This window comes from Leptodactylus fuscus, chromosome 6 (genome assembly GCF_031893055.1).
Source record: "Leptodactylus fuscus isolate aLepFus1 chromosome 6, aLepFus1.hap2, whole genome shotgun sequence".
In the NCBI taxonomy this organism is placed as follows: Eukaryota; Metazoa; Chordata; class Amphibia; order Anura; family Leptodactylidae; genus Leptodactylus; species Leptodactylus fuscus.
In genome coordinates this window covers 148,554,642-148,579,915 of record NC_134270.1, presented here as the reverse complement: position 1 = coordinate 148,579,915, position 25,274 = coordinate 148,554,642, and the positions used below count along the sequence as shown (strand labels likewise).

The 25,274-nt window shown below is 48.2% G+C and overlaps 2 protein-coding genes and 1 non-coding gene across 3 annotated transcripts; 2 read left to right on the top strand and 1 right to left on the bottom strand.

The window, feature by feature from the left end:
* The first annotated feature begins 2,580 nt into the window (after positions 1–2,580).
* Positions 2,581–7,827, top strand: DYNLRB1 (dynein light chain roadblock-type 1). The gene is made up of 4 exons (XM_075277500.1): positions 2,581–2,669; positions 4,989–5,064; positions 5,713–5,880; positions 7,325–7,827. Exons 1-4 carry the CDS (start codon positions 2,667–2,669, stop codon positions 7,366–7,368), a joined length of 291 nt encoding a protein of 96 aa, XP_075133601.1. The 5' UTR covers positions 2,581–2,666; the 3' UTR covers positions 7,369–7,827.
* Positions 7,828–12,888: 5,061 nt separating this feature from the next.
* On the bottom strand, positions 12,889–12,961 carry TRNAM-CAU (transfer RNA methionine (anticodon CAU)). The gene has a single exon. It is a non-coding gene; the product is annotated as a tRNA-Met (tRNA).
* Positions 12,962–13,227: 266 nt separating this feature from the next.
* MAP1LC3A (microtubule associated protein 1 light chain 3 alpha) lies at positions 13,228–24,238 on the top strand. The gene is made up of 4 exons (XM_075277579.1): positions 13,228–13,448; positions 19,984–20,039; positions 21,803–21,909; positions 22,433–24,238. The coding sequence occupies exons 1-4, from the start codon at positions 13,409–13,411 to the stop codon at positions 22,590–22,592; spliced, it is 363 nt and encodes a 120-aa protein (XP_075133680.1). The 5' UTR covers positions 13,228–13,408; the 3' UTR covers positions 22,593–24,238.
* The last annotated feature ends 1,036 nt before the right edge of the window (positions 24,239–25,274 follow it).

Sequence of the window (25,274 nt, the reverse complement as noted above, 5' to 3'; positions counted from 1 at the left end):
ATTGCATCTAGTTACAGTGTCACCATCCAATAGAATCACACTAAGGCTGAGGCCCCACATTACAAAAATGCAACTTTTTTATTGCAGATTTAGCTGCGTTTTTTTTTTTTTTTTTTCCGTCAAAGCCAAGAATGGCTAGAAAAGGAACAGGAAATATATAGGAAGCTTCTTATATGTCTCCCTCCTGCTCAATCTACTCCTGGCTTCGGCTAAAAAACCCAGCAAAATCTGCAACGAAAAAAAGCTGTTTCTGCAACGTGGGGCTTTAGCCTAAGGCTGAGGCACAGGGAACACAGCTTTTTTTGTTACATATTTTGCTGTGTTTTTCTGAGCCTAAGCCAGGAGTGGATTGAGCAGAAGGGAGACTTATAAGAAGCTTCCTATACATTTCCCATTCCTTCTGTAGCCATTTTTAGCTTTGGTTGAAATAAACCACATGAAAATCTGCAACAAAAACTCTGCGTTTCTGCAACGTAGGGCCTCAGCCTTACGCCTCCTGCATACAAGTGGCACGCATGTGGTTTTCACTGACCTATATGTTAAAAATGAATTGACAGGGCTGCAAATGCAGACAGATATAGGGGATGTATAGGACAGATATAGGAGACGTATAGGACAGATAGAGGGGACGTATAGGACAGATAGAGGGGACGTATAGGACAGATATAGGGGACGTATAGGACTGTTATAGGGGACGTATAGGACTGTTATAGGGGACGTATAGGACTGATATAGGGTATGTATAGAACACATAGGACCTGCTCCATAGTTTTCAGCTCTTCAATTTGGCCCAGATACACAGCCACAAAAAGAATGGCTGTATATATGGGTCAATTGAAATATATAGGTCTGTACTTTTATCCACAGTTGTAGAGTCTGGTCATGTGCATTGCAGGTTACAACTCAATGTGCCTCATATTAATAGCAGTTAACCCCATCATGTCCCTCACATTAACCCCCTGTGTGCTTTACCTAATTGACACTGATATGTGAGACATATGGAGGTAATAAGTGAATATCTCCATTATATAGGTCCTTTATTAGTACCCCCATATGTCTCACACATCAGTAATCCTTATGTGAGCCACACAGGGGTTAATGTGAGGGACATGATGGGGTTAACTGCTATTAATGTGAGGCACATGGAGTTACTAAAACTAAATTAATAACCCCAAATGCCTGACAGTAATAAGAATAGTTAGTAACACACACGTACCTGGTGTTGTGTTTGCTTTCACTTTGCTCCTCTCCTCCTCAGGCTGCAGACTGCAGGAGCTCCTCCTCACATGTAGCAGCAGGTCCAGGGAGCCCTTATCCTGTGCAGTGAGAGGCTCACCTCTGATTGGTGGCAGGGAGAGAAGGGGGCGTGTCCTACACCGCAGCTCTACCAGAGCACTGAAGGGACGTTCTCTCTCTCTCAATTTAGTGCATGAAAGTTGCAGGCTGCCGTGCCAGAAAAATATGCCTCGCGTGCCAGGGGTTGCCGCCCCCTGATATAGACTATAATGGTGTCCGCACAAGTCACGCAGAGAAAAGTAGTTCTTGAAGTACTTTGTCAATATGCAGATGAGCTCTTTGGATCAATGAGGGTGTTGTTATTGCACCAAAAAAAGGGATGTGGAAATGTATTCATTGCTCTAAATAACTCTTTTGCATATTTATAGAAACAAAGAAGTCTCTGCAGAGAAGGCAGTGAATCGCAAAGGTTATTGTCACCTCCCTATCTGAGACTAGTGTCTGCTCACAAACTTTCTTCATTCTACAACCCCATTTACCCTGGCTGGTATTTTTTTGGTGCAAAAGGTGGCAACACTATTACTAGTGACCCTAAAGCCACATGCTCAGTAGGAGATAGCAGGCTATATGTAAGCGACCGATACACCAAAGTGAGAATGCGGCTTTGACCTGTGTCTCTTATGAACCTACTTGCCAACTTTTTGGAAGGAGTCCCTGCACGCTCTATAAGCCGCACCCCTCTCGGTGAAGCCCTACTTCATTTGGTGGTCCTTGTTTGTGATATAAAGTGCCCAAATCACATATAACAGAGCAGCGGCCTGGGACATCCATTTTATGTGGGTGCCTGCAGATGTTATAGGAGTGTAGACACGTGTGCATGTGAAGTAACAGAGACCCCTGTGGATGTGAATGGATTTTGCCAGCCCTGAGCGGTTTTCCCCTAAACGTTCTTACAGCAACCAATCAGATTCCAGCTCTCATCTTTCCCGGGTCTGCTTTCAACTCAAAGCCTCATCCTGATTGGTTGCTATAGGCAATCATTTACTTTACATTTGCTCCAGTTTGCTATATACTCCATGGTGGCCATTGTCACTCAATAATGTAATAGAAATATCCTGCTTTTATCATGTTATTTCTGCTGTGGTGAATTATCACCAACCTAATAAAGAAAACAGAAGTCACGTACAAGACCGTTAAACAATAAACCAACGAGGCCATGTTCTTAGTGTTCTATACGCATGCGCTGTGGCTTCAACAATATGGCTCCCGCTGTCAGAGACGCTGTGCTCTAGCAGTGACGCTCGGTCTCCGGGCGTTTCCTGGTTACTGTCAGGGCGGAACCAACGGAGGGTTTGGTCGCCGGGTGACGCCTGTGTGTGCGCATGCGTACTGTATTCTAGTGACAGCGGAACTGAGGGCCGGCGGCAGCTATGGTGAGTGATGGCCGGACCGGGATGTGTTCTGTTTGGCCGTGTCGTGTAGATTCATCCCGGGAGATGCTTACTAGGGCGGTGACGTCACCCTCATCACCTAGGAGTGGTCCTGAGTGTCAGAGGGGAGCTGTGCACACCTATGTGTTATGTATACACCGGTATGCGCTGTGCAGCCTGGGCTGCCGTATTAGCCATTCTCTGGGGTGTGGTGGCCACAGGCGTCCTTACCAGGAGAGCAGCCTCTTCTATGGCATGGTGTATGGGCAGAGGGCATCACTAGGCCCAGTCTGGGAAGGCCTGGGCACAGCTGGCACCACCTGATGGGGGACACACTGACCACTGTATGGCATGTACACTATAGGGGGAGGTGTAGCTGTCATGATGCCCAGAGACATGTCCTGTCTGCCGGGTGACCGGCCTGCTGCAATAGGAAAGACACCTACCAGCTCAGGTATAACGTCCTCATGGTGCCCAGGATTTGTCTGATCATCAACATTTAAAGGGCCCTATACATCTTTAAAGGGAGTGTGTCACCAGAACCCAGCCCTGCAGATAGGTTACTGTCACCAGACCCCAGCCCTGCAGATAGATAGGTTAGTGTCACCAGACCCCAGCATATCACCCAGCCCTGCAGATAGATAGGTTACTGTCACCAGACCCCAGCCCTGCAGATAGATAGGCTAGTGTCACCAGACCCCAGCATATCACCCAGCCCTGCAGATAGATAGGTTATGGTCACCACAATCCAGCATATCACCTCAGCCCTGCAGATAGATAGGCTAGTGTCACCAGACCCCAGCATATCACCCAGCCCTGCAGATAGATAGGTTACTGTCACCAGACCCCAGCATATCACCCAGCCCTGCAGATAGATAGGTTACTGTCACCAGACCCCAGCCCTGCAGATAGATAGGCTAGTGTCACCAGACCCCAGCATATCACCCAGCCCTGCAGATAGATAGGTTACTGTCACCAGACCCCAGCATATCACCCCAGCCCTGCAGATAGATAGGTTATGGTCACCACAATCCAGCATATCACCTCAGCCCTGCAGATAGATAGGTTACTGTCACCGGAGTCCAGGATATCACCCCAGCCCTGCAGATAGATAGGTTAGTGTCACCAGACCCCAGCATATCACCCAGCCCTGCAGATAGATAGGTTACTGTCACCAGACCCCAGCCCTGCAGATAGATAGGCTAGTGTCACCAGACCCCAGCATATCACCCAGCCCTGCAGATAGATAGGTTATGGTCACCACAATCCAGCATATCACCTCAGCCCTGCAGATAGATAGGCTAGTGTCACCAGACCCCAGCATATCACCCAGCCCTGCAGATAGATAGGTTACTGTCACCAGACCCCAGCATATCACCCAGCCCTGCAGATAGATAGGTTACTGTCACCAGACCCCAGCCCTGCAGATAGATAGGCTAGTGTCACCAGACCCCAGCATATCACCCAGCCCTGCAGATAGATAGGTTACTGTCACCAGACCCCAGCATATCACCCCAGCCCTGCAGATAGATAGGTTATGGTCACCACAATCCAGCATATCACCTCAGCCCTGCAGATAGATAGGTTACTGTCACCGGAGTCCAGGATATCACCCCAGCCCTGCAGATAGATAGGTTATGGTCACCACAATCCAGCATATCACCTCAGCCCTGCAGATAGATAGGTTACTGTCACCGGAGTCCAGGATATCACCCCAGCCCTGCAGATAGATAGGTTATGGTCACCACAATCCAGCATATCACCTCAGCCCTGCAGATAGATAGGTTACTGTCACCGGAGTCCAGGATATCACCCCAGCCCTGCAGATAGATAGGTTATGGTCACCACAATCCAGCATATCACCTCAGCCCTGCAGATAGATAGGTTACTGTCACCGGAGTCCAGGATATCACCCCAGCCCTGCAGATAGATAGGTTATGGTCACCAGAATCACAGCGTGGTTTCCCCTCCATTGCTGAGATCTCGCTGATTTTGTCAGTATGACTGTTACCTTTGTAGAGTGCATTAGGGATGGCCACAAGTCTTGATCTTTTGCCTCCCATCCTGACACTCTGTCAGTCACATGAACCACTCGAGGGAGTTGCAGCTGGAGTTTAGTGGCGTCAGTACCATCACAGAGAGCCAGTGTAGTAGTGGGCAGAGACCTCCGGCACCCCGCTTCACTCTGCAGAGGTAATTATTGGGGCTCTGAGGAACCAGTAATACATAGGGCTTATCCAGTGCAGGGAATATATTGGTAAGCTTTAGTATTCCCTGTATAACCCCTTTAAGTAGCTATGTTTTCTTGCTTGTGTTTTGCAGGCAGACGTTGAAGAAACACTAAAGAGGATCCAGGGCCAGAAGGGTGTACAGGGAATTATTATCGTCAACTCAGAAGGTAAGTGGTGACCCCTCATTAAAGAGGGTGTCTGGGGATTGTAAATTTACATTCATTGGGGTAACCCTGGGTCATGTGACTGGAACCCTCTGGGGTCTCCTGGGTCACTCCGCCCTCTTCCTTCTTTCCTATTTTCACCCCCATGCTATGGCTTTACTTAGTTCGGTAACAGACCTGTGAAAATAGGAGCCAAATGAGGCAGCGGAGTGACCCGAGGCCGGTTCTGATCATATGACACGGATTTGGAACCAGCTCAGAACCTGCCGGTGCTGCATCTAGAAAACTCCAGCACATGTAAGTACAATTACACTCCCGGACAATCGCTTTAAGGAAACCCAGGACATAACACCCCATCTTTCAGTTTATCATGACTGGAGGTAATCCCCTAATGTTGTAGCCCCAGGGGTCAGCTGTAATCTGGGGTAGCTAGTCAACAAGTGCTGCATTTACAACAACGCCCCCACATGGGCCATGAATTCAGGAGACTTCTCTGCAGTATATGGACAGACTGGCTCCACTCCTGGTCTGATGGGCTTTGCTTGTCTGTCTCATGAATTGTATTCAAGATGTTGTCTGACAACTGTCTTGGGTGTATTAAATAGTTAATTGATTTTCGCTTTCATTCCCTTTTATTTTCTTGTATTTCAGGAATTCCCATAAAGAGCACCATGGACAATGCCACCACCGCCCAGTATGCCGGCCTAATGCATCAGTTAGTGATGAAGGCCAGATGTTCAGTGCGGGACATCGACCCCCAGAACGATCTGACATTCCTCCGGGTGCGATCCAAGAGGAACGAAATTATGATTGCTCCAGGTATCACAGCAAAGATACACATCGGCAGAGCAGTCCGCCTCTGTGTGTCCATCTTCCTGGAAAATCCCTTTAATTGATAATCCAACAGATCCCATTGTCAGTCAGACATTTTAAAGGGGTATTCTGGTTGTTTGAAGTTACTTCCTAACCAGAGGCGGCGAAACCCCTAGCAAGCATGAGAATAGGGGTCCCTTGTACCCCCAAATGGATGGTACCACCACTCCATTCACTTCTATAGGACAGCCCAAGACACCCTGGGACTGCTAGAGACATCTATGCTTGACCTTCTGTTTCATTCATAAGTGGGAATGGGGACCCACGTTCTCGTAATTGCTCAGGGCTCCGGCTCCCTATAAATCATCATATCATTCTCTATCCTGTGGACAGGGGCAAATTGAAGTAACCAGGATACCCCTTTACACATGGACAAATGTGTTTTGAGATGATCAAAAATTGAGCCATGGGAGGGAAATGTCATAAAATAGTAAAAACCTTATGAATCGCTTTATAAATTCTCCCCCATTCCAAGTCGGGTCATCGCCCGCTGGTTGTCTAGACTTTAGTAATCTTATGATTGGCCGCAGCAGTCACATAGGCAGGTGGAGACATAGGGAGAAGATAAAAGGTGGAGGATCTTAGGGGACCAGATGCTGGTTCTGACCACATGTCCCAGGGTCATAGCCAGCCCACAACCTCTGGATTAGTTATATACAAAAATCCAAAGGAAATAAGCAATGATAGACTTCCTGGAGACCCCCTTTACCTCTCTTCTAAAACGTAAAGCTGAGTCTCTATCGCCACCTGGTGGCATAGATTTTATAAGGCAATGGCTGACTCCTTAGCTATTTCAGGACCGGCCCATTTTCCCTGGCTCAGAACCAGTCACATTTTTGTGTTTTTTCTGTATACATGCAGTTTTGAGACCCATCACATTTTTTTTTTTTAACCTTTGGATTATTCAAATAATTTGTGCTTTGTTTTTTGGATACTTAGGGCTTTATCTTAATTTTTTTTTTTTTCTTCCATGTTTTTTCTTTATTTTAATATCCAAATAGATGTAATTTTTATGCAGGTGACAATTCCAGTTTTGTCGCCAGGGGCGAGGCTAGAACTTGTAACTGGGTGTGGTAGTGGTAGGTTTTTTTTTCCATAACCATAAGTTCATGATAGGTCTTTTTTGAAGGAGGAAGGGTGCGTTTTAATGTTTGGGGGGTTTTTTTTTTGGGAACATTTAGTCTGGCACAAATGCATGTTTCATACAATGACCTATCCACAGGACCCCGCACAGATCACGTAATGATGACCTATACTGTATAGTTATACAGCACCCACTCGTATAGTTACTTTATCCTTAATACAAGTTTCACATTACACATTCTTTCTCATACGTGGACGTCAGATACTTCATTGTTAATAATGTTTTGATCTTCTCCTTTATTTTCAGATAAAGACTACATTTTAGTTGTCATCCAGCAACCATCAGAGTGATCGCCCCACTAGATACCGGCCGTCCTTCTTCCCATGTTACCTATTCCTCCATGTCGTATTGGACTCGGCCCCGCTTGGTGTAAAGCAGGACGCAGAATAAAGAATGAAAACTTAGACACCCAGATCTTCTGCACTGTCTGCTTATCTGTTGCCTGCTCTCCTGGATAACGCTGTAAGAAGGAGCCGTATACACTAAGTACTGTGCAGCCGTATCACATCTTAACCAGACCCGCATAGAAAACTGCCCCTTAGGGATTATTGTATGGCAGACAGACTTTAACCCTATAACCGTTTAATGATGTCATGAATTCTTCCCGTCTTCTTTCATTTTCCAGCAGCCATTTTTGCAATGCAAACGATTTTATTTAAAACCTTTTTGCCAAGTCATTGCATTGATTTTTCACTCGTAGCGGTATAGCAGTGTAATATTTAATCTGCATTAAACGTAGAATAATTGTACACGTATGGTCCTCTCTGCTGGTTTATTGTCACTTCTCTACCTAAAATTTCACCTTTGCACTTACATTTAAAAGACTAAAGCAGCTGCAATTGTGGGATTGTGATCTGTGCGTCTCCATGTAACAGACTACAAACACACCCGGTGTAGTCTGATCCTGTAGTCACGCTCCTTGCTAATGTAATGAACCTATGTGAGCAAAAGGTACAGGGCAGATGAGAGTGAGTATGGCTGCACTACTAGGGTAAGTTCACACAGGGTTTTTTGGTCGGGATTATGAAGCCATATCCGCCTCAAATTCCTGACCAAAAAGACGGCTCCCATTGAAATCAATGGGAGCTGGTCAGTTCTTTTTTTTTTCTGGGAGCTGTTTGTTCCGGCTCCCGGAAAAAGAAGCGAGATGCTAATTCTTTCATACGGATTCACCTCGCGACATCCACCTGAAGACACTCCCTCCTCCCGACTAGGACCATTCATTTGGGCCTAATCTGGAGAGGAGTGCGCGACTGGATGCTGGTGCACTGCATCGGCCAGACCAAAAAAAACGTGTGAACACGGCCTTAGGCTACACACTAAGGGTGCATGCACACTACGTAACGCCGGGCGTGTATGAGAGCCGTACACGCCGGCGTTACAGCAGGGCTGCCGAACACTTCCCATTCACTTCAATGGGAGCGCTCGTAAACGCCGCTGTTACGAGCGCTCCCATTGAAGTGAATGGGAAGTGTTCGGCAGTCTGCTGTAATGCCGGCGTGTACGGCTCTCATACACGCCCGGCATTACTCAGTGTGCATGCACCCTTATTGTGACACACTAGGTGTGTAAATGTCACAATTCTGTCTTAAAGGGCTGTTCACATCTTGGCAAATAAATACTTGGATGGGACTTATGGGAACAGTCAAATCTGGAATGGGCACTATGGAAACAGTGTGGCAAATGTATATGCACCTGTTTCCGAAACTGTGAAGCTATAGAAACAGCGTAGCTGAACTGTGATATGCTGTTTCCGTAGCTCCATCTGGCTGTTCCTAGGGTGTAAGTTGGAGAGCAGTTATTCTCATTTTGGAAGCAATTTGTCAAGATGGGAATAATTTTCTCCAATTACTGGCCTTCCTTCACTACTTTTATTAGTATTATTGCTCCTCACTTTACAAGGAGCACGGATTAAACTGCGCCAAAAATTTGGCACACAGTTTTGGTCCAGAGTAAACTCCATTCGGTGTATTATGCAGTATGTGCTATCCTTAGAGTCAAAATGATCTGTCATGATGAGAGAACTTGAGACCACTGGGGCCTCCATTATGAATTCAATCATTGCCTCCGATCACATGACCAGGGGTTGTGACATCGCCAGGACCTGCAGGTCCATCATAAGTATCCCGCCGGACCAGGTAAGTGAATAAATAATCCTTGGACAACCCCATTGACATCCTGCTCTATGATTGATCACATATGAGCATGCTCCGCAAACTGCAATGAGAAATCACATGTAATGTAAATCTATGGGATTGCGGCACATTTCGTACAATGTTTAATCTTAGTGTGCACGGTGCTTTGTGATATGTTGGCTCTACACATGTGATGTTCAGAAACATGTGGAACTAGTAATATCTGCTCAGGACGGGGCTGACAACATGAAACTGCCAGAATCTTTCCACCGGGCCACTCCTTGCTCTATGATGTTATTGCAGGACTATTACTGGAGCAGCCACATGTCTGCACTGGGCGCTCACAAGGGGCTATTTCTAGACGCATTATCTGTCTCTTCATGTGCTTTCAACCTGGCGTCAATAATACTTCCTGCTGCTTGTGCCGGACGCGTAATGGCCCTGCTGTACACACTATTCCTAGTAGCAGACAATATGTCCTTGCTGGGACACTTATGGATTTCTGGCCATTTGAGTTACAGAAGAGCTGTCCATTTCTTGGGTGTAATGTTTATTTTTAAAAAAATTTTGTCAGGATAATCCAGCATATCACCCCACCCTGCAGATAGATAGGTTACTGTCACCAGACACCAGCATATAACCGCACCCTGCAGATAGATAGGTTACTGTCACCAGACCCCAGCATATCACCCTAGCCCTGCAGATAGATAGGTTAGTGTCACCAGACACCAGCATATCACCCCAGTCCTGCAGATAGATAGGTTACTGTCACCAGAACCAGCATATCACCCCAGTCCTGCAGATAGATAGGTTACTGTCACCAGACACCAGCATATCACCCTAGCCCTGCAGATAGATAGGTTACTGTCACCAGACCCCAGCATATCACCCTAGCCCTGCAGATAGATAGGTTACTGTCACCAGACCCCAGCATATCACCCCGCCCTGCAGATAGATAGGTTAGGGTTACAAGAACCCAGCATATCAGCCCAGTCCTGCAGATAGATAGGTTATGGTCACCAGACCCCAGCATATCACCCCTCCCTGCAGATAGATAGGTTAGGGTTACAAGAACCCAGCATATCAGCCCAGTCCTGCAGATAGATAGGTTATGGTCACCAGACCCCAGCATATCACCCCGCCCTGCAGATAGATAGGTTAGGGTTACAAGAACCCAGCATATCACCCCAGCCCTGCAGATAGATAGGTTAGGGTCACCAGAACCAGCATATCAACCCAGCCCTGCACATAGATAGATTACTGTCACCAGCATATCACCCCAGCCCTGCAGATAGATAGGTTAGGGTTACAAGAACCCAGCATATCACCCCAGCCCTGCAGATATATAGGTTAATGTCACTAGAACCAGTATATCACCCCAGCACTGCAGATAGATAGGTTACTGTCACCAGACACCAGCATATAACCGCACCCTGCAGATAGATAGGTTACTGTCACCAGACCCCAGCATATCACCCTAGCCCTGCAGATAGATAGGTTAGTGTCACCAGACACCAGCATATCACCCCAGTCCTGCAGATAGATAGGTTACTGTCACCAGAACCAGCATATCACCCCAGTCCTGCAGATAGATAGGTTACTGTCACCAGACACCAGCATATCACCCCAGCCCTGCAGATAGATAGGTTACTGTCACCAGACCCCAGCATATCACCCTAGCCCTGCAGATAGATAGGTTACTGTCACCAGACCCCAGCATATCACCCTAGCCCTGCAGATAGATAGGTTACTGTCACCAGACCCCAGCATATCACCCCGCCCTGCAGATAGATAGGTTAGGGTTACAAGAACCCAGCATATCAGCCCAGTCCTGCAGATAGATAGGTTATGGTCACCAGACCCCAGCATATCACCCCGCCCTGCAGATAGATAGGTTAGGGTTACAAGAACCCAGCATATCAGCCCAGTCCTGCAGATAGATAGGTTATGGTCACCAGACCCCAGCATATCACCCCGCCCTGCAGATAGATAGGTTAGGGTTACAAGAACCCAGCATATCACCCCAGCCCTGCAGATAGATAGGTTAGGGTCACCAGAACCAGCATATCAACCCAGCCCTGCACATAGATAGATTACTGTCACCAGCATATCACCCCAGCCCTGCAGATAGATAGGTTAGGGTTACAAGAACCCAGCATATCACCCCAGCCCTGCAGATATATAGGTTAATGTCACTAGAACCAGTATATCACCCCAGCACTGCAGATAGATAGGTTACTGTCACCAGACACCAGCATATAACCGCACCCTGCAGATAGATAGGTTACTGTCACCAGACCCCAGCATATCACCCTAGCCCTGCAGATAGATAGGTTAGTGTCACCAGACACCAGCATATCACCCCAGCCCTGCAGATAGATAGGTTACTGTCACCAGACACCAGCATATAACCGCACCCTGCAGATAGATAGGTTACTGTCACCAGACCCCAGCATATCACCCCAGCCCTGCAGATAGATAGGTTAGTGTCACCAGACACCAGCATATCACCCAGCCCTGCAGATAGATAGGTTACTGTCACCAGACCCCAGCATATCACCCCGCCCTGCAGATAGATAGGTTAGGGTTACAAGAACCCAGCATATCAGCCCAGTCCTGCAGATAGATAGGTTATGGTCACCAGACCCCAGCATATAACCGCACCCTGCAGATAGATAGGTTACTGTCACCAGACCCCAGCATATCACCCCAGCCCTGCAGATAGATAGGTTAGTGTCACCAGACACCAGCATATCACCCCAGCCCTGCAGATAGATAGGTTAGTGTCACCAGGTGAATCAGCAGCTTATACCGGGTCTCTCAGAAAGTGACACATTGAGAGGACTTCTGAGCATGAGACCATACAATCTGTCAGTGTCCTGGAGAAATAGATCTACCCGCTACCTCCTCTCATGTAGACATATAGCGGTGGCACAATGTGGAGTCCACAGTATGGGAGGATAGGAGCTGATAAATAGAGGAGATAAGACGTCTTGTAGACATGCCCGCCCGACAAATCCTCTCAAAGGCAGTGGACAGAGTAATTTTAACCGACCCATATAGTGAGCGAACAAAATGGACCACCTGAGAGTAGTGAAGCCATTCAGTGGAGGGAAAATTCATGGGAGTCGTGAGATAATCTAAGGACCTGAGCCCAGTGTATAGTGTGGTGTTTTATACGGCAAAGAGAACCTTGGGGCCCCCTCGAGGTGCAGGGGCCAATAGTGACGGCTACTATGGCACCCTGTATAGCTCTGACTCTGATTGCCATAGTGAGTACTGTAGTGGTTGTCTCATAGATTAGAATGGGACAGCTAGCAGCAGAGCTATAAGGGATTGGCACTGGAGCGAAGAAGAAGAAGAAGATCTCAGTATTATAGATGGTAAGTGGGGCCCATTGCATAGTCTGGATTGGAGCCCGCTCTGGGGACAACCACTGAAGCTTGCGCTGTTATGGAGAACCAGCTGATCTTTGGGGTTCCCTGCCAATCTAATATTGATTACCTGACATTATGACTTAGGACATCAATTTAAAAATCTGGACAACCACTTTAAGACTAGTTTTTATATTGATACTTCATTTTTATAGTCAGTGTCCCTATTATTTTATGCAGTAGCCAATATTTGATAATGGAGAAGTCAGAAAAACATTAATAAAAAATAAAAAAAAATCTGTGCCCCGTGTGAGGATCGAACTCACGACCTTCAGATTATGAGACTGACGCGCTACCTACTGCGCTAACGAGGCTCTGCAGTACCTGGGCGATCTATAGAATTTGAGTGTACTAAGGACAGTACCGCAATTTTACCAAATTTCCGACTTTTTTGTTCAGTTTCACTCCACAATTTTCCCGTGACTCTACCGATAACGTTTCAGCTGTCCGGTGTAAATATCTATCTACAGAGTGACTAACAATACGAGAGGGCGGAGAGCAGCCGGCAATGTACCCGTGTGACCATAAGATGGCGCTGCACATTCAGAAGATGGCGGCCTCCTCCTTTTGATGACGTCATAATGTTTGTTCCAGCGTCTCAGCACGGAGTGAGCAGAGAGGCTCGGGCATAGACTGGCACTAGAGGCGGCTGGGGCGGAATCGGGAGGGCATTACCGGGAGCGGACAGACGGCACGAGCTGGTGCACATAGCTGAAGGAGCTGTCTGGCCGGGACTGTAGTCGGGACGAGCAGAGCCCAAGATGCCGTCAGAGCGGCCTTTTAAGCACAGGAGGAGCTTTGGTGAGCGCTTTGTTTCTATGATGTGTTTACTTTCCAGGCATGGCGTCTTGTTACAGGTCTGGCCCTATCTGGGGCCATATATCCCATAATGTTCCCCATTACCATAACCTTCATCAATACCTACAATCTCCATGGTGATCGGAGGCGATCACTTCAAGTTTTTCGGCAATCGATCGGTCGTGATCAATAACTTATGGCAGGACGTCGCGATCGTGAACCTCCATGACATTGTCCGGCGTATACGGAATAGTTTAATGACATTTTTACCAAAATTTTTCCACCTTGGTGGCTTTGGTGAGGGTTAAAGGGTCACCCCGACAAACATAACCCATACATTTTCCATTTGGGACAACTTTTTGGGGTTCTCCAATAGTGGACCTAGGAATACGACGATGGCTACGGAAATTCGTAGGGCGTTGGACGGCCACGGTCAGACCTCCATGTTCGTGTGGAGCTCCCCTGCGTCGCCCAATGACAAAGAAATTCAAGATGGCTGCCGGTCTCTAGCGCCAAAGAATGTATTAAGTAGAATAGGATGGCCCGATTTGGCGTGATGTCACCGTGTCCCGGATATATGTTGTCACAATGGGCGGCAGACATGTTGGGGGTATTTATTAACCCATCTTTGCCAGTTTTCTGGGTTATATTTGGTCCACCGCCCTTTGTTGCTCCAAAGAGACGCCACATTGTTCTTCGTCCATTTGCCTTGGGGGTGATAAGTTTATTATAACTGGCGTAAAACCTGCGCCAATTCACGTCTTAAGTTTTGGCCCACAGGATTGTGTCTGATTTGACGCCGTTGGAGGCATCAAGATTGTTCACAATTTCCACGTGGACATCTCCTAAAATGGCCTCTCTTTGCTGTTATTGGGATTACGATTCCTTGTTGCCCTTCAGGCGGCCGTGTTGTGGTTAAAAAAAAAAAAACGTATCACGTTATCCATCCGAATTCTGTGCGATAATTACGGTGGGTTAAACCCATCAAGTGGCGATAATCCACATGTGGATCTATGTTCGCTATTCGATAGATAACGGATTCTCCTGCGAATACGCGTTATTTGTCGTTACGAAAATCCCTGTCTGATCGTGACTCTATCGGAAAATTACTTATTTCGATATTTTGACCCCGTTTGGCCCAACTTCTTACAATTTGGAACGCCGATAATATTCGGCTAGACGGAGAGGACTGGTCATCCAGGTGGATGATGTCATAGATGTTTTTGTCCCTATCATAACACTATGGATGATGATGGATTATTACATGACGCAGTCGCTGATCACTGTTCTGGCATCCAGTAATCCAGAAATTCTGGTTAATCTGGAATCTTACAAAACAGGTCAGAAAAAACCTAAGAATGAGACTTTATCTTATAGTATTATCTTATTTTGCTCTTTTTATAAACTTTCCTAAATCTGTTTTATAATCCCGAGCCTCTGATAAATCGGGTCATGTGTGAACATGTACCTAGTGGCTTGCCAGCACAGGAGGGGTTAAGTTATACCGCCATGGGAGGTGCAATAAATCTACCGAAGGTCAGAATGTTTTCACCTAGCAGGTGACGTATTCTAGCAGGTGCTGCCGCCACGTGGTGTTTATTCCCTTGTTATTCACGTTCCGTTTCCTGTGATTCGTCGGGTAAGGAATCCGGAGCGATCACTTTAAGGTATATTTTCTATACACACCCCTAGCTATAGGTGATCGCTCCCTAAGTGCCCCCCCTAGTGTGCTCTTCAGCTGTGCGAGACCCCATGGACAGGGGCCGACTATCCGCTGTCTTATTTTAGAACATCCTGCGTTTCCAGCTGCGTTGGGGATTAAGACCCTGGTTAATAATTTACCGTCTACTTGCGTAGGAGATATCACCGGCCATATTCATCAGTACAAAGGAATCCTCAGCATTGCTGGAATGGCAGCTAATAAAATGTTAGACCCCAGATTGATGAAATGTTTGGTGCCCCAATATCCAGCCCTGACATCTGTGATCATGTGACTTGGACCCCGCACCCTGTATACTTTGTCTCCTGCCTTAAATATATAGAAGACCTTGTGAATAACCTATGAGAAGTAGGGCCTGGAGACCCTCCAGCTGTAGACAGGGCCCATAAGGTAGCCTGACTTGCTGCAAACGAGATTCCCCGCTCCATGTAAACAGGGACTGCCAGAGAGACTCCCCCCTCCTTCCATGTAAACAGGGACTGCCAGAGAGACTCCCCCCTCCTTCCATGTAAACAGGGACTGCCAGAGAGCCCACCCCCTCCTTCCATGTAAACAAGGACTACCAGAGAGACCCCCCCCCTCCATGTAAACAGGGACTGCCAGATAGCCCCCCCCCTCCATGTAAACAGGGACTGCCAGATAGCCCCCCCCCCCTCCATGTAAACAGGGACTGCCAGAGAGACCCCCCCCCCCTCCATGTAAACAGGGACTGCCAGATAGCCCCCCCTCCATGTAAACAGGGACTGCCAGATAGCCCCCCCCCCTCCATGTAAACAGGGACTGCCAGATAGCCCCCCCCCCCCTCCATGTAAACAGGGACTGCCAGATAGCCCCCCCCCCCTCCATGTAAACAGGGACTGCCAGATAGCCCCCCCCCCCTCCATGTAAACAGGGACTGCCAGAGAGACCCCCCCTCCATGTAAACAGGGACTGCCAGAGAGACCCCCCCTCCATGTAAACAGGGACTGCCAGATAGCCCCCCCCTCCATGTAAACAGGGACTGCCAGATAGCCCCCCCTCCATGTAAACAAGGACTGCCAGAGAGCCCCCTCCCTCCATGTAAACAAGGACTGCCAGAGAGCCCCCTCCCTCCATGTAAACAAGGACTGCCAGAGAGCCCCCTCCCTCCATGTAAACAGGGACTGCCAGATAGCCCCCCCTCCATGTAAACAGGGACTGCCAGATAGCCCCCCCTCCATGTAAACAGGGACTGCCAGATAGCCCCCCCCCCTCCATGTAAACAGGGACTGCCAGATAGCCCCCCCCCTCCATGTAAACAGGGACTGCCAGATAGCCCCCCCCCTCCATGTAAACAGGGACTGCCAGAGAGACCCCCCCCCCCCTCCATGTAAACAGGGACTGCCAGAGAGACCCCCCCCCCCCTCCATGTAAACAGGAACTGCCAGATAGCCCCCCCCTCCATGTAAACAAGGACTGCCAGAGAGCCCCCTCCCTCCATGTAAACAGGGACTGCCAGAGAACCCCCTCCCACCATGTAAACAGGGACTGCCAGAGAGACCCCCCTCCATGTAAACAAGGACTGCCAGAGAGACCCCCCTCCATGTAAATAAGGACTGCTAGAGCGCCCCCTCCCTCCATGTAAACAGGGACTGCCAGAGAGCCCCCTCCCTCCATGTAAACAGGGACTGCCAGAAAGTCCACCCCCTCCATGTAAACAAGGACTGCCAGAGAGCCCCCTCCCTCCAAGTAAACAAGGACTGCCAGAGAGCCCCCTCCCTCCAAGTAAACAAGGACTGCCAGAGAGCCCCCTCCCTCCATGTAAACAGGGACTGCCAGATAGCCCCCCCCCCTCCATGTAAACAGGGACTGCCAGAGAGACCCCCCTCCATGTAAACAAGGACTGCCAGAGAGCCCCCTCCCTCCATGTAAACAGGGACTGCCAGATAGCCCCCCCTCCATGTAAACAGGGACTGCCAGATAGCCCCCCCTCCATGTAAACAGGGACTGCCAGATAGCCCCCCCCTCCATGTAAACAGGGACTGCCAGATAGCCCCCCCCCTCCATGTAAACAGGGACTGCCAGATAGCCCCCCCCCCTTCATGTAAACAGGGACTGCCAGAGAGACCCCCCCCCCCCTCCATGTAAACAGGGACTGCCAGAGAGACCCCCCCCCTCCATGTAAACAGGGACTGCCAGAGAGACCCCCCCCTCCATGTAAACAGGGACTGCCAGAGAGACCCCCCCCCTCCATGTAAACAGGGACTGCCAGAGAGACCCCCCCCCCCTCCATGTAAACAGGGACTGCCAGATAGCCCCCCCCCTCCATGTAAACAAGGACTGCCAGAGAGCCCCCTCCCTCCATGTAAACAGGGACTGCCAGAGAACCCCCTCCCACCATGTAAACAGGGACTGCCAGAGAGACCCCCCTCCTTGTAAACAAGGACTGCTAGAGCGCCCCCCCTCCATGTAAACAAGGACTGCCAGAGAGACCCCCCTCCATGTAAACAAGGACTGCTAGAGCGCCCCCTCCCTCCATGTAAACAGGGACTGCCAGAGAGCCCCCTCCCTCCATGTAAACAGGGACTGCCAGAAAGTCCACCCCCTCCATGTAAACAGGGACTGCCAGAGAGCCCCCTCCCTCCAAGTAAACAAGGACTGCCAGAGAGCCCCCTCCCTCCAAGTAAACAAGGACTGCCAGAGAGCCCCCTCCCTCCATGTAAACAGGGACTGCCAGATAGCCCCCCCCCTCCATGTAAACAGGGACTGCTAGATAGCCCCCCCTCCATGTAAACAAGGACTGCCAGAGAGCCCCCTCCCTCCATGTAAACAGGGACTGCCAGATAGCCCCCCCTCCATGTAAACAGGGACTGCCAGATAGCCCCCCTCCATGTAAACAGGGACTGCCAGATAGCCCCCCCCTCCATGTAAACAGGGACTGCCAGATAGCCCCCCCCCTCCATGTAAACAGGGACTGCCAGATAGCCCCCCCCCTCCATGTAAACAGGGACTGCCAGAGAGACCCCCCCCCTCCATGTAAACAGGGACTGCCAGAGAGACCCCCCCCCTCCATGTAAACAGGGACTGCCAGAGAGACCCCCCCCCCTCCATGTAAACAGGGACTGCCAGAGAGACCCCCCCCCCTCCATGTAAACAGGGACTGCCAGAGAGACCCCCCCCCCCCCTCCATGTAAACAGGGACTGCCAGAGAGACCCCCCCCCCCTCCATGTAAACAGGGACTGCCAGAGAGACCCCCCCCCTCCATGTAAACAGGGACTGCCAGAGAGACCCCCCCCCCCTCCATGTAAACAGGGACTGCCAGAGAGACCCCCCCCCCCTCCATGTAAACAGGGACTGCCAGATAGCCCCCCCCTCCATGTAAACAAGGACTGCCAGAGAGCCCCCTCCCTCCATGTAAACAGGGACTGCCAGAGAGACCCCCCTCCTTGTAAACAAGGACTGCTAGAGCGCCGCCCCCCCCCCCCTCCATGTAAACAAGGACTGCCAGAGAGACCCCCCTCCATGTAAACAAGGACTGCTAGAGCGCCCCCTCCCTCCATGTAAACAGGGACTGCCAGAAAGTCCACCCCCTCCATGTAAACAAGGACTGCCAGAGAGCCCCCTCCCTCCATGTAAACAAGGACTGCTAGCCCCACCACCACCACCACCATCATGTATACAGTGACTGCCATGGAGCCCTTCTTTCCCCGCTTTTGGCTTCTGTATCCCCCTTGTATCCTGTAGCCCTGCTGTGCTGTCCTTGGTATCGTGTATTCTTCTTAGTGCTGACTTGTGTTTACACCTGATTTAGCCCCAGCCGAGCGGTGGCAGCCGTCCAGAGTATATCCTTCCTCAGGCTCGACATGACGCCCCGCGCCCTTCCTCCACACACGGCTATTTTCATCTGTGGCCTCTCTGTCTTGTGTGTAAACATGAACTCCCATGACTAATATCTTATGTCGGGCTGGAGGGTTTGTCTTCACCCTGAGGTAAAATAGTCATTCTCTATTGTATAGTCAGTCAGGGCCTGGATGACATCCAATATGGCACCTTCATGTCCCTTATGGGGATTGTCATGAGAGAATATTGCCTGGTTATGCCGCGCTACAGGCCCTGACAAATAAGCCCTAATTCACACATCTGTATTTCACATATGTGGTGTGTCAGTGTTGTCTACAGACAGTGCACGGACATATTGCTTTCTTTCCCTTTTATTTATTTAAATAAATAAATAAAAAGTTTCACGCTTTGTATTGAGTTTGATCGGTGAAAATCGGACAGAAGATGATTGATATCGTCTCATTTTTTCTTTCTTTCACTGACCCGTAGACTTTTAATAGGCTCCCGTAAAATGGACCGAAAGGACGATGGGGTGGATCTAAAAAAATAATAATTTTCTGGTTTTTGCATGTGATGTTTGTAAAGGGTTTTCTGACACCCAAACTCTTATTGGATACAGATGACCTATGTAGTCCTTTGGTGTCTGACACCTCGACCCCACCAACATCAGCATCGCCCCAGGTGTGGGAACCTGCTAGTGGACGGAAAACGCATTCAGTGCCACTTATATGAAAGTAATAGTAATGACCATGCAATTCCGTAGAACCACCACTATGCAGTGGATGGCGCTGTTGCACCGCACCTACTACTTCAATAGGATCGGTGCTGCACGCGTTCCCCGTCCACTAGCAGCTTCCCGTGAGCTGACTCTATTACCTCAATTTTATTTTTTCCTTGTATCTTTGACTGATTACACCTAATGTCACTGTACTTTCTTGTGTATAAATATAAATAAAGAATAAATAAAATTTTATTTTTTCCGATCTCTAAATTTATTTTTTTTTTTTTTTTGTTTCCAGCTGAAAGATGCGCCGAGGTTCGTCAGATCCGCGAGCAACATCCCAATAAAATCCCTGTAAGTATCCAGCACTAGGAACAGAGCATTGGGCATCTTCAGGTCACGACAAAGGTGTCCTACGCACGCAACACATCTCAGAATTTAAAGGGGTTGTCCAAGACTGACCAATGACCTATCCTAAGGCCATTAATTTGGTGTGGTGGGAGTCTGACACCCAGTACCTGCACTGATCAGCTGTTTTTGTTCCGGGTGCCATTATTACAACGCACCTCTTCTATGTTATAATGGGAGCTGAGGTATAATGGCTCAGCCAGAGCACTACATAGTGTACAGAGCCTTCTGCTTAAAACAGCTGATCTGTGCAGGGCCTGAGTGTTGGACCCCCACCAAATGCAAATGAATGATCTATTGCAAAGACAAGTCAATTGTTCGGCTTATATGATATGACATTGGAGACCTATAGAGATAAGGCATGTATATACAGAGGCTATATGATCTGTGATGGGGCTGTGTACACAAGGTCAGTTTCTCTAACCGCAAGGCTTTCTATGGACATACTTGAGGAATAAATAAGATTGGCTTACTTCTGCTACTGAGGCACAAAGGCTTCATACATCAGACAAGTCACCGCTCCTTGGTGTTTTGCTCCTCAGCGTGACTTTAATAAAGTAATGACCGCTCCACCACATGAGCCTTGTACACGTTATAAAGTAATCTAATAAGTTTTCATCGTCTTACTTGTTCCCAGATAGACTATGTTAACCTCTTAAAGGGAGTCTGCCCCAGAACTCGACATCCCTACCAACCCCACAGATAGATATGAGGTCGCTTATCTCTTTGGAGCAATGACCTCGCCTTTGTTGTGCCAAAGAGACCATTTGTGTACTGCCAAAAAAAGTGATCTCTCTGCAAGTGAGACAGTGAGTCACAAGAGGAAAGCAACATTTGGTTCAAGAGGCCCTAACCTATCTATCTGCGGGGCTGGGGTGATATACAGGGGTCTGGTGAACCTAACCTATCTATCTGTGGGTCTGGGGTGATATACTGGGATCTGGTGACCCTAACCTACCTACCTGTGGGGCTGGGGTGATATACTAGAGCAGGGGTAGGGAACGTACGGCTCTCCAGCTGTTGCAAAACTACAACTCCCAGCATGCACACTTGCTCTGCTGTTCTTGTAACTCCCATGGAAGTGAATGGAGAATGATGGGAGTGGAGCATGATGGGAGTTGTAGTTTCACAGCAGCTGGAGAGCCGAAGGTTCCCTACCCCTGTACTAGAGTCTGGTGACTGACTTACCTTTAAGAATTCAGCTTTTTTGCTCCTTAAAGGTCTATTCCCCATGTCATACTTTTATGGCATATTCCTAGGATTTGGTACTCTGATATCCCACATTGCTATACTATTGGGCTGATGGATATGAGACATGTTTGTCATTGTTAGCCCTTTGCTGCCATGACACCCCATCGCCCCGCTGCAGTTGCAATCCCTTCTTTGTGCTGCATATTTATTTGCCGTGAAATTCACAGGGCTAAAGCCTGAGATTGAAGTGACCTCTGAGCATGGTGAAATGACATGGTGTTGGCTGGCACCCCTATCCCCTCTGCCCACACTATCACTGTGCCATAATAGTATGGCGGTTTGTTGGAACCAGTCGCCCACCATGATGTTCAGTTATAGCGCAGGGTGGGAAGGGTTAAAGCAGGTAGCCTGTCATTGTAAGCTGTGGACACGTCCTGTCCTCTAGGGTACGTCTGCATTACATTACAGAATCATTCTATATATCTATATAGGTCTGACCTTTCCTCTCCTGTATTTAGGTCATTATTGAGAGGTACAAGGGAGAAAAACAGCTGCCGGTGTTGGACAAAACCAAATTCTTGGTCCCAGATCATGTGAACATGAGCGAGCTAGTGAAGATCATCAGGTAATGGAAATGTTACTATCTCCATGTTAGTTATTATAGCATGATATACCAGATGGCATTCCCCAACCAGTCAGGGAACAGGACTCCTCTGACCCCCATTTCACCAGGCTAAAGGGAGACTGGATTGAGAAGGGGTCTGTAGGTGTTAAAGGGGTTATTGCTATTGATGGCCTATCCTTAGAATAGGCCATTACTATTAGATATGAGGGATCTGACACTCGGAACCCCCCACAAAAACTGTAGCATCATCTCTACAAGGTACTGGGATTGGGTTTGTAACCAATGTACTGCTGATAGACTCCCTATGTGTGCAACTGTTCTATTATCTATGGGACTGCAGCGTATATCCGAGCAGTGTGAGACAGTCAGTATTTCACACTGTGATGTGCTTTATTGTAATGAGGGAGCCTGTCAATATTTCAGTGTGATGTGGTTTATTGTAATGAGGAGCCTGTCAGTATTCCTGCTGCCCATGCTTAGGTTCATTTTACCATTTTTCACGCTATATTCTCTTTTTTCCTAGGCGCCGACTACAACTGAACCCCACACAGGCCTTTTTCTTGCTGGTGAACCAGAGGAGCATGGTTAGTGTATCCTCTGCCATCTTGGATATATATGAGCAGGAGAAGGATGAAGATGGCTTCCTGTATATGGTGTACGCCTCCCAGGAAACCTTTGGTTAATGAAGCCGCCTAATGCTGAGTGTGCACGCGTCTGTATTGACCACCCCGTATATAGTAACCCCCGTGCACACTGACCATCATGTTAATACACTTTTCTCCACCCTGACGCAGTTACACGCACATATGTACTCCCCCATATGGTTACACGGACATTCCACTTGACTTTGCACGTCCACATGTGTGCAGATCTCTAACCACCCACACGCACTAGTTCTCCCATTCCTGAACTCCTCGTCATTACACGCTACCTGCATGTCCGCGCCATCCATCCCTGCTGTTAGACATTAACCTTTTCTTCTCCGTCATCGCTAGGCTGGGGGGGACACAATTAGAACAAGAATTTTAGGGGACTCCTAAAAGAAGTCTTGTGCGACAAGGACCCTCAGCTCGCATCCCTATACACCGTGTGTCTCGTGGATTTGACAAGTGGTCACCATTTGGACTTTCCCTCCCTGACATTTTTAACATGAGTCTTCTGAGCCATCAAAAAAAATTGGCTTTTTTTTTGTTTTGTTTTGTTTTCTTTCTGTTTTTTGAACGGGAACTCATCTTGGTTCTGTGTAATCTGAAAGAAGTTGTAGATCAATTTCTCCAGGGTTATTCCTAGTTGTGACCATATTACTGCCAGAATGAGGCCTTGCTGTGGAAACGTAGGCCCGGGTCAAACAAGCTGCACTACTATTCGGTCTGTAATTTGCTATGGGAATAGATGTAACCGGTACAGTCCTGTTCACATTTTGCTTACGGTGATATTCGGGTGACTGGCGTACCTAATACACATGGTTTATCAGTGGTGCTGTGGATTGCTGGGATTGGCCATTCTTCTTGTGGCAGCTTTTGGGATTGTAGCCATAAACATCCATTGGAAGCCCATGGCATAGCTGGAAGGCAATGGGGGGATTTGATTGGCGCTTCCTACACCAATCTTAATCCATACCCCTGTTGGTGCAAGGTTTAATAATGCTGGTGTGCCTCAGGAGGTCTTGTGCACCAAAATGGAAATCTAGGCGATTCAGGGATTGGCGTAGATTGTGGGTACGACTCGCATCACTTTTCTGATTTGGGTTATAGTAAATTTGCCAGGACGAGACCGCCTGACTCCCATTCTTTATATAGGCCATGCACCAAAGATCCCCCCCCTATCAATTCCCCCCTATGTGTATCAATGGTTCCAGTCACTTGTGTGATACAATCCATACCACAAAATGTGTACGCCATGTTACATCAGCATGACCGAGGCCTAGCGCTTCAGCACACAATGAGGCATGCCAGAAGTCCAACCCCTTTGTATATTGTTATTTTAGGGTTAAATTTTGTTTTACGTGGTAATAAAATTGACCAGACAAACCTTTCTAGGGGCAAATTGCTAATAGTTTTGTACAGGCCCTAACCCCACCTGCCTGTCCTGTCTAGAAGTGTTCTGCTTTTATGTCTTTATCTTTAAGGCTTTTTATCTGTTGTTTCGCAACCATTTCCTTTTGTTACGTATGAATAATATGCCGAGTGATAAGTTAACCAAACACCCTTCTGAAATCCTGCAAAATGTAAAAAAAAATAATAAAGAAAAAAAAGCTGTGTATAAAAGCTGATGTGTATATAAAGAGGGATGTTCCATATGTATAAAGATGAATAAAAATTGAAATGTAGACGTCGTGGTCTGACGGGAGTCATTGAAGGAACGTTCTGCAGGTATTGGGGGGAGGGGGGGTAAGGGTGTCGCAACACCATCAACGTCCTGGTAAACTGTCTGTTCTGCCTCAATGCTACTTCATTCAGGCCTGTTCACACAACAGAAACTGAGAAGGGATTTGAAGTGGTCTTCTGCCTCCGATTCATCTTCACTTTCCGACCTTGTGCATCTAAGCGGCGGCGAATGAAAGCAGGTTTAAAGGGATTCTACCATTAAAGCAATTTTTTTTCTAATTACCACGTCGGAATAGCCTTAAGAAAGGCTATTCGTCTCCTACCTTTAGATGTGGTCTCCGTCGCGCCGTTCCTTAGAAATACCGGTACTTACCGGTATGCTAATGAGGTCTCAGCAGCAATGGGGGCGTCCTTCTTCTTCATCTGCCTCCTCCCCTTGTCTGTTGTCTTCTTTCTTCGTCATGTCTGATGCCTGCGCAGTCAGCTCTGACAGCGAGACTCTGTTACAGCCGACTGCGCATGCTCAGTAAGGTCCGTACAGCGCGAGTGAACTCATCCAGGCGCCGGAGGATTGTACGGACCTTACTGAGCATGCGCAGTCGGCTCTAACAGGGTCTCAGAGCCGACTGCGCAGGCGTTAGACATGATGAAGAAAGAAGACGACAGACAAGGGGAGGAGGCAGATGAAGAAGAAGGACGTCCCCATTGCTGCCGAGACCTCATTAGCATACCGGTAAGTACCAGTATTTCTAAGGAACAGCGCAGCAGAGACCACATCTAAAGGTAGGAGATGAATAGGCTTTCTTAAAGCTATTCCGATGTAGTAATTAGAAAAAAAAGTTGCTTTAATGGTAGAATCCCTTTAAGAACTGGTTAGCCCCAGACACAATGGGCTGATCAGCTGGAGTCTGGTGCCGCGGGTCCTGTGGCTCAATCGGGTGCAGAATCCGCGACACATTGGAGTGTAAGGCTTTTTGCTGCAACGTTTTTCACAGAAAATACAAAGAGGTTTCCTCTGCTGACTTTCTACTTCCATTA

What these genes read in the sequence shown, in the direction of transcription:
- DYNLRB1 (XM_075277500.1), top strand. An exon ending in TATTATCGTCAACTCAGAAG is followed by an intron (nt 5,065 to 5,712) that starts GTAAGTGGTGAC and finishes CTTGTATTTCAG; the next exon opens with GAATTCCCATAAAGAGCACC. An exon ending in CGAAATTATGATTGCTCCAG is followed by an intron (nt 5,881 to 7,324) that starts GTATCACAGCAA and finishes CTTTATTTTCAG; the next exon opens with ATAAAGACTACATTTTAGTT.
- MAP1LC3A (XM_075277579.1), top strand. Translation starts at nt 13,409, where the DNA reads ATGCCGTCAGAGCGGCCTTTTAAGCACAGGAGGAGCTTTG. An exon ending in TAAGCACAGGAGGAGCTTTG is followed by an intron (nt 13,449 to 19,983) that starts GTGAGCGCTTTG and finishes TTTTGTTTCCAG; the next exon opens with CTGAAAGATGCGCCGAGGTT. An exon ending in GAGCTAGTGAAGATCATCAG is followed by an intron (nt 21,910 to 22,432) that starts GTAATGGAAATG and finishes CTTTTTTCCTAG; the next exon opens with GCGCCGACTACAACTGAACC.